A 9,137-nucleotide genomic window follows, 5' to 3' on the forward strand; every position below is an offset into this window, starting at 1 on the left:
ATAAAGGAACGTGAATGAATGAGACAGTAAAGAGCGGGACATTCTTGATATTAAAAAGACAGACAGTATTAAAAACTCAAAGCCGTGAAACAGAACTCAATCTGCTTCTGACTGGATGTTTTCTGCGCGCGAGGTCCGAGTGGAACACGGACAAGCATAGTAGATTTGTCTTCGGTGGCGCGCCTAAAAATGCCTGCACTGGTGTGTATTCACATAAATACGGTCGGCACCGTGCATTATTTTTCACTCACTCAGTCTCTTACACACACGCTCGCGCGCAGAGAAAGAGAGAGAGAGAGAGAGAACTCTGAAGAGAATTCATCCCTCTCATGTTGTAAACCATGCAACCTGCACAAGCCCTGCACAATTTTTGACGATTTGTTGCATATTTGTGTATTTTAGTTTCCATGGTCCTAATAAAGTTACTATTATTAAAACGATATTGAAAACACACACACACACACACATATATTATTATAATTTTTTTTTTTTGCTTTGGCTCTTTCGGAAAAATGCATTAACCAAAAATAAAAAAAGGCTCTTTGGTCAAAAAAGGTTTCCGACCCCTGGGATAGGACAATATTCGGCCCAGATACAACTATTTGAAAATCTGGAATCTGAAGGTGCAAAATATCAAAATATTGAGAAATCGCCATTAAAGTTTTCCAAATGAAGTTCTTAGCAATGCATATTACTAATCAAAAATCAAGTTTTTATATATTTACGGTAGGAAATTTACAACATATCTTCATGGAACATGATCTTTACTTAATATCCTAATAATTTTTGGCATAAAAGAAAAATAGATAATTTTGACCCATACAATGTATTGTTGGCTATTGCTACAAATATACCTGTGCTACTTATGACTGGTTTTGTGTGGTCCAGGATCATATATATATATATATAGAGAGAGAGAGAGAGAGAGAGAGAGAGAGAGAGAGAGAGAGAGAGAGGTGAAATATCCATAGTACGGATGCACATTTTGGCAAATTGTTAGCACTGGCAAACAATAAGCACATTTTAACTGGTTAAAATGCTGACAAGCCATTAAAAACCCGTGATCAAACAGACATGACCAAATAATTTTCTAATAAATCTTTGCTGTGAAAAAACACTGAGGAATAATAAGAATGCTTTCCATCATTTTGACAATAAGTAAATACACAAATAAATAAGATCACATAAAATGTGTAAATTAACCAATGACGTTAGTCAAACAAATTGTTGGTTAATCAATGAACGAGTCTAAATCCCTAGTCAATAGTAGTTACCGATGAAATACGCCATGAGCTCAAATCTGTCAGAACCAAAGAACACTTTGGCTTTCCCGTTCACATGACACACGATAAACGGAAAACCAAAGCACTGCAAAAATGGGTAAAAACTGTGTAAGGAAATTTTATGATATTTTTACCACAAAGACATTTTGGTGGGAAAGACAAAGGGTACAGAGATGCACTGACTTTATACTCTAGTGCCTCTTCTGTGACACTCTTCAGCTTGTCTTTGATTGGCTGAGATATGGAGAGAGTCAGAATTTCCTCCACCTCATTGGCTGAGAGACCTGCCTTTAATCCTGCCTGTGCAGAAAGACATTGGAGAATACTATTAATCATCATCTGACAGTTTACTTTATTGTCTTCACTACGGGTTTAGCATAGATAGATGTGTCATTCTCCATCTCTGTGCTAAAATATGACATTTCCTCAAATGTATGGAGTAAAACGTTAAGGATTAAAATAAGTACTAGAGAAATTGTTTAATTCATCTTGATTTAATTTCTTAATCTCAGTTATATGATACATCAGTAAGTGAGGCAGGCTGGGTAATGTCCTGATGAGTGCGCCACTTTCTCGTCCAGAGCTCTCTAGACACCCTTTCCAGTGTGTCTCCCTCTTTTCCCTTCTCTGCTACAGCTGTCACAAAACGCATCGCATTCAAAGAGTCTAAGGCGGCAACAGATAACAGGAGAAAAAAGAGAATAAAAGAGATGTGATTCACTTAGAAGCACAAGAATATTCTTTCTTCAGATTGTAACAACAATCTAATTGCACTTACTTAAGTACATACACTTTAGGGAAAAACCTTATAAAAATTTCAGTCTGGTCATGAGTACCATTGTAGAGAATCAGGCTTGAATACCTTTCTCAGAAAGCTTTGAAGGTTGAAACATTGGGACTCCAAAATACTCAGATGCCAGCTTCAGATCTGAGACCATGTACATAAGCTTACTAGGGTTCACTACAGCAGGCTGGCTATCTAGAAAAATAACAAACTTGGTAAGGTTTTCTGTCTTCACCTATAAAAAGTACAAAGTGTATTTTACAAACTAGATGAGTAAAGTTCGCAAACAAACTTTGAAGTTGGCTTGAGAAAGCCTTGTCTGAAAGTTTGAAATAGCTTTGAAAAGCTTAAAGTTCAATTTTAATTGTTGAAACTGAAGTTTGGGACAGAGTGGGAACATACATGTTTCTAGCATGAATTAGCATGTTGCTAGCATGATTTTAACGTGAATTAACACATCGCTAGCGAGATTTTACATGAATTAGCATGTTGCAAGCATGATTTAACATGATTAGCATGTTGCTAGCATGATTAGCCTGTTATTAACATGTTGTTAGCATGATTAGCAACTTACTAGCATGTTGCTAGCATGGTTACCAAATTACTAGCATGATTCTAGCATGATTAGCATGTCAGTAGCATGTTGTTAGCATGATTAACATGTTACTAGCATTTTGTTAGCATGTTTCTAGCATTATTAGCGTGTTACTAACGTGTTACTAGCATGGCTAGCAAGTTATTAGCATGTTACTAACATGTTGTTAACATGATTAAACAACATGTTACTAACATGGTGTTAACATGATTAAACAACTTACTAGCATGTTACTAGCATGGTTAGCAAAGTTACTAGCATGATTCTAGCATGATTTGCATGTTACTAGTCTGTTGTTAACATGTTTCTAGCATGATTAGCATTTTACTAGCATTTTGCTAGCATGTTTCTAGCATGATTAGTATGTTACTAGCATGATTAGCATGTTGTTAGCATTGTAAGCAAGTTACTAGCATGGTTAGCAAATTTGATAACATAATTCTAGCATGACTAGCATGTTTCTAGCATGTTGCTTGCATGTTTCTAGCATGATTCTAGCATGATTAGCGTGTTACTAGCATGTTACAAGAATGGTTAGCAAGTTACTAGCTTGTTGCTATCATGTTAGTAATCATGTTACTAGCATGGTGTTAGCATGATTCTAGCATGATTAGCATGTTGCTAGCATGATTATAGCATGATTAGCAAGTTACTAGCATGTTTCTAGCATGATTAGCATGTTAATAGCATGTTGTTAGCATAATTAGCAAGTCACTAGCATGTTGCTAGCATGTTTCTAGCATTATTAACATGTTAATAGCATGTTGGTAGGATGATTAACATGTTACTAGCATGTTGCTAGCATGATTAGCAAGCTACTTGCATGTTGCTATCATGGTTAACATGTTACTATCATTTTGTTAGCATGATTCTAGCATTACTTGCATGTTGGTAGCATGATTAGCAAGTTACTAGCATGATTTAGCATTATTAACAAGTTACTAGAATATTGCTAGCATGTTTGTAGCATGATTAGCATGTTAATAGCATGTTGATAGCATGATTAGCAAGTCACTAGCATGTTGTTAGCATGTTTCTAACATTATTAGCGTGTTACTAGCATGTTACTACCATGATTCTAGCATGATTAGCATGTTACTAGCATGTTGTTAACATGATTAGCAACTTACTAGCATGTTACTAGCATGGTTAACAAGTTACTAGCATGATTCTAGCATTATTAGCATGTTGTTAGCATGTTTCTAGCATGATTAGCATGTTACTAGGATTTTGCTAGCATGTTTCTAGCATGATTAGTGTGTTACTAGCATGATTAGCATGTTACTAGCATGTTGTTAGCATTATTAGCAAGTTACTAGCATGGTTAGCAAAGTTGTTAGCATGACTAACATGTTTCTAGCATATTGCTTGCATGTTTCTAGTATGATTAGCATGTTACTAGCATGTTGTTAGCATTATTAGCAAGTTACTAACATGGTTAGCAAATGTGCTAGCATGATTATAGCATGACTAACATGTTTCTAGCATATTGCTTGCATGTTTCTAGCATGATTAGCATGTTACTAGCATTTTACTAGCATGTTTAACAAATTACTAGCATGATTCTAGCATGATCAGCATGTTACTAGCATGTTACTAGAATGGTTAGCAAGTTACTAACATGTTGCTATCATGGTTAGCATGTTACTAGCATGTTGTTAACATGTTTAGCATGTTAATAGCATGTTGCTAGCATGATTAGCAAGTTACTAGCATGATTAACATGTTAACAGCGTGTTGCTAGCATGATTCGAGCATGATTAGCAAGTTACTAGCATGTTGCTAGCATGTTTCTAGCATGATTAGCATGTTAATAGCCTGTTGCTAGCATGATTAGCAAGTCACTAGCATGTTGCTAGCGTGTTGCAAACATGATTAGCATGATAATAACATGTTGCTAGCATGATTAGCAAGTCACTAGCATGTTGCTAGCATGTTTCTAACATGATTAACATGTTAATAGCATGTTGGTAGCATGATTAACATGTTACTAGCATTTGTTGCTGGCATGCTTCTAACATGATTAGCAAGTTACTAGCATGTTGCTAGCATGATTAGCAAGTTACTAGCATGTTGATAGCATGTTTCTAGCATGATTAGCATGTTAGCTAGCTTGTTTCTAGCATTGTTAACAAGTTACTGGCATGTTGTTTGCATGTTTCTATGCAAATACAGTTAAAACCAGCTAAAACCAGTTGATTCAGTAAAAAAAAACTGCTAAAAACCAGCTAAACCCAGTTGATTCAGTAAAACCCAGCTAAAACCAGCTTAGGCTGGTTGCCTAGTCTTAGCTGGTTTAAGTTGAAAATAGCTGGGTTAAACTTGGTTGGTCTTTTAGCAGGTCTCACAGCTTGACCAGCTAAGACCAGCCTGACCAGCTAAAAAGTTGCCAAAACCACTTTAAAACCAGCCTGGGAGACCAGCCAAAGCAGCCAATCAGCTTAGGCTCAGCTGTGTCACACAGATATGCTGTTTTCGTTCAGATCAAATCTACGTAGGAAACAGATCCGGCGTTACGCAGCTGACACAGAACAGCGTACATTGTTTACGTCCAGCTGATACTCTCCAAAATGGCGCTACAGGGTGGAATTAAGTATTCTCGTAGCTTCGTATAGTTGCGGTTGAACCACTGATGTCACATGGATTATTTTACCAATCTCCTTGCTATGTCTGGACGTGGGAACATTTCAGTTGTATTGCCGTCTATGGAGGGTCAGACAGCTGTCAGATTCCATCAAAAATATTTTTATTTGTGTTCCGAAGATGAATGAAGGTCTTACGGGTTTGAAACGACATGAGGGTGAGTAATTAATGACAGAATTTTCATTTTTGGGTGAACTAACACTTTAATTATATTTCAGCTGTAACAAGAGTATTGCTCCCAGTAAATTTTCACATATATTTAATAGGGGTGACCCCGAATAGTCGAAGATTCCATGCTTCGATAGGAGGAGCCTGATTCGACTACCAGTCCTACAGTAGAATATTCGTGGGGTGTTATGATCATGCCATTTTGGCTATATGGGGGTGCTCAAATGTCTGATTTCACATAGAACTACTGTTTTTTTTCCCAATAAGTTAATATACAGCCTATAGGGTGTTTGCACATGACGTCACTGATGACGCGCGCAATGCAGCTGGAGGGCAGGAAGTGATTTTTCTCTCCATAGGAATCACTAGCAGAAACTCAAAATGCCAGTGTTTTGCGTTGTTTATGGATGCTCAAATCGGACAAACCGAGAAACCACAAGGAGCTTTTATCGTGTACGAAAATGTGTTGTTCATAAGTGGGGAAAAGTCAAGAAATTGATTGAAAAACGCAGGAAAAAGTGGCTTGTAAACCTGCGTCTGCGGTCGGGAGGAGCGAAGCTCGTGTGATAATGCTCGTGTGTGCAAATGGTTAATATAAGATAATATATTAAAATATTAATAAAGAAATATATAAATAGATACAGGGTGACACAGTCAGAATTCACTCAGTGCTAAACGACACACGTAGACACGTAAATAAGATATTATTTACAGTTCAGAGAGCTTCACTGATTATAAAGGAACATCGTGAGATTGCGATAAATTGTCCGATTTGAGCATCCATAAACAACGCAAAACACTGGCATTTTGAGTTTCTGCTAGTGATTCCTATGGAGAGAAAAATCACTTCCTGCCCTTCTGCTGCATTTCTCGCGTCATCAGAATCACGTGATTGCAAACAACCTATTAAAATAATGCTGTAAATAAGAATCTGAAAAGAAAGAAGCTTCAAATAAATATTTTAACGTGCGTAAATAAATCCAACTATAGATTTAAGTTTCACTTTCCATAACCCGTGATGGACAGAGGAGCATTTTGGCGGCAGGGATTTAAAACTTTAACAAGACTCAAATTGACACAGGCAGAGTGAAAGACTGGATTTTTTCGATCTGGTATAGGCTACAAGTGATTTCAAAACATTTCAGGCGGTTTATATATATGTGTATATATTATTTATCTCGTATAAGATGCATTTGGTTGAGTTGCGCTGCAGTAAAGCGCTTCATTAGTACTACGATGTAGTAGGCTATGGTTATCTCTTCAGCGCGCAGCGCGAGCAGGACAAACAACAATGCAGAATTTTAATAACTATGACTGGGACTGTCATATACATAACAATTATAATGAGAACACTATTATAATAAAACGCTGCCGTGATTCTGCACGTTTTTGCGTGAAGAACGCGTCCACAAAAGGAGTTCATTCAGAGCTGCGCAGACACGTTCGCGCATTCGGGGCATTTTGTGCAGATAGCATACAAGTCGTAATATTAACGTTATGTTGTATAAATAACGAAGCGTATTCTACATGAGATAAATGATGAGTTAAATCCCATTGATTAAAAACTTGCTGCTTCATTCTACTGGTCTTCAGCACGCGCAGCTCAAAACAGAAATGCAGAACATTAATAACTCATATATAACGTTATAATGAGAGCACTATTGTAAAAAATGTTGTGAATTCTTAGGGTTTCGCTTTGTTAACTATCTTTTAATCAAAATATAAAACATTATTTACCCCGATTGTATCTGCGAGGCGTCCGTAACACGTTTTCCCTGTGTGTTAACGTAATTGTGACTGTCTAATGTCTGACTTGACTCTTGGTAATGTATTTTGCCCCACCCCCAAAACATATGATTCGACTATCAGTCGAATATATGCAAGATTCGAAAATTCTGATTCGACTATGAAAATCCTTAGTCGGGGACATTTAATTATATAAGATAAGACATACATTTACTGTCTGGAATATTTAAAAAGCTATGATTATTAATGTGACATTTATTTTAGTTGTGATCATGTATACCTGAGCCGTAAATGACTCCTCCTAAAAATGCCGGTTTGAATTTGAGGTCGATGTTCCAAACATTTCTATAGCAACACAGCACCTTAAAACACAAAATCAACACAGGCACAGTACTGACACTGCATTTGCACCGAAGGCATGGCAATTAATATACTAAGGATGAAAAACATTACTAACCTCAAATGCCAGCCAGGAATAAGGAGAGATGACATCATAGAACAACTCGACCACTCTTCTGGAATTGGACATCTGTAATAAATAATAACAATATAATATATTTACAAATTCAAACACATAAGTATGGACTACAATATACAGTATATTACAATATATTATAATGGCATTTACAGGCATGAGGGCACACTACCTTTGCTGTGTTCTTATTCTTGTTCTGATTCCTTTAAACGGAGGGTGTAGCTGCAGGATGGAGATCTCTAAGGGATAGGATCTACAAAGAAAAGACATAGGCAAACCCTACCCCTAACCTTAACTATCTGTCTTGTACCCTCCCTTTTAAACTTTCTCCAAACCTGTTTGGAATTCTTTTTCCCTTTTTGGAAACCACTTGTCTTCCACCATGTCTATGTGTTTAATGGTGGTTGGCAAACCAGCTTAGCTGGGATCACTGTTTCATGTGCTTTAAAACTCATTAGCACATGCTGTACAGTCTCTGGGAGTTCAGACATACGATACCTTTCTGACTAATGTTCCCAATTCAAAGAAGTGACTGGTTTTACCCTCGGTGACACGGTCTCATTTTTGTACTTGTTGTACTTGTACCCTCAGTGAAGAGAAACCTTGTTAAAGTTCAATGCAGTTAGAATGAGAGACAAATCAAGATCCACTATTTATGGCAGAAGGCCACTCATTAGTTATGGTAGCTTAACAACCATTATTAATAACATATTATGAACAAACTTCACAATAAACAAAAACAAAACTATTCTTGGACTCAATAACTTAATCTAATACAATAGATCTTAATCGGGGTTGAATTGTTTTATATTTAATTGAATTTTATGTGGATGAAAATAAGCCTGTGAAAACACACACTGTAGAATGGTCCTAGGCCCGATGTAATTTTCACATTCAACTTTTAAAACTGTTTTATGGAGTTTTTGTCTACCGAGTTATTTTGAAAGAGGTTTCTTCACCTGAACTGTTTTGAGACTTTAACCTTGTAAAGCCTACATATCGTATTTGATACACATATTTCGAAAGCCTCTAAATTATTAAGACAAAACTTTGCTGAAAAACCTGTTGTACACAGTCTTCTACATGCCTTCTGTCTGATAGCTTACTTAATATAGTATACCATAGTAAGTAAAAGGCCTTTTAGTATAATTATAAAAATGTCCACCTTCAGGTTCTGGTACGTGTCAAATGTTAACTTAAAAGATTTTTTTCACACCCAGAAAATGTAAAAGCATGAGAACTTTCACATTACATGAGGACACGGGGGTCAGTTGGGTTGTTTGGGTTTACAATCTGATTTTTATAAGACCTTATTTTAAAGAATTATTACACTCTTAAAAATAAAGTTTCTAAAAGGGGGATTTTGTAGTGATGAAATAAAAAAAACATTTTGGATTCCACAAAGATCAGTTCTTTAAAAAAAAAAAAAAACAATGTGAAAAT

The 9,137-nt window shown here is 36.3% G+C and overlaps 1 protein-coding gene across 4 annotated transcripts in view; it reads right to left on the reverse strand.

The window, feature by feature from the left end:
• LOC107716830 (glutathione S-transferase kappa 1-like) overlaps positions 1–9,137 on the reverse strand; it is a 15,915-nt gene that overhangs the window by 2,847 nt on the left and 3,931 nt on the right. The window contains exons 1-7 of one of the 4 annotated variants that reach the window (XM_016523416.1): positions 7,867–9,044; positions 7,677–7,748; positions 7,500–7,581; positions 2,146–2,262; positions 1,807–1,949; positions 1,467–1,583; positions 1,275–1,368 (exon numbers count right to left, since the gene is read on the reverse strand). The exons of 1 other annotated variant lie outside the window; for it this stretch is intronic. In XM_016523416.1, the coding sequence (XP_016378902.1) occupies positions 1,275–1,368; positions 1,467–1,583; positions 1,807–1,949; positions 2,146–2,262; positions 7,500–7,581; positions 7,677–7,748 (625 nt within the window). In that variant the 5' untranslated portion in view covers positions 7,867–9,044. Of the gene's footprint in view, positions 1–1,274; positions 1,369–1,466; positions 1,584–1,806; positions 1,950–2,145; positions 2,263–7,499; positions 7,582–7,676; positions 7,749–7,866; positions 9,045–9,137 lie in introns of those variants that run through there. 2 more of the 4 variants (XM_016523412.1, XM_016523417.1) reach the window with 2 other exon arrangements.

This window comes from Sinocyclocheilus rhinocerous, unplaced genomic scaffold, assembly GCF_001515625.1.
Source record: "Sinocyclocheilus rhinocerous isolate Xijiao unplaced genomic scaffold, SAMN03320098_v1.1 scaffold300, whole genome shotgun sequence".
Taxonomy (NCBI): domain Eukaryota; kingdom Metazoa; phylum Chordata; class Actinopteri; order Cypriniformes; family Cyprinidae; genus Sinocyclocheilus; species Sinocyclocheilus rhinocerous.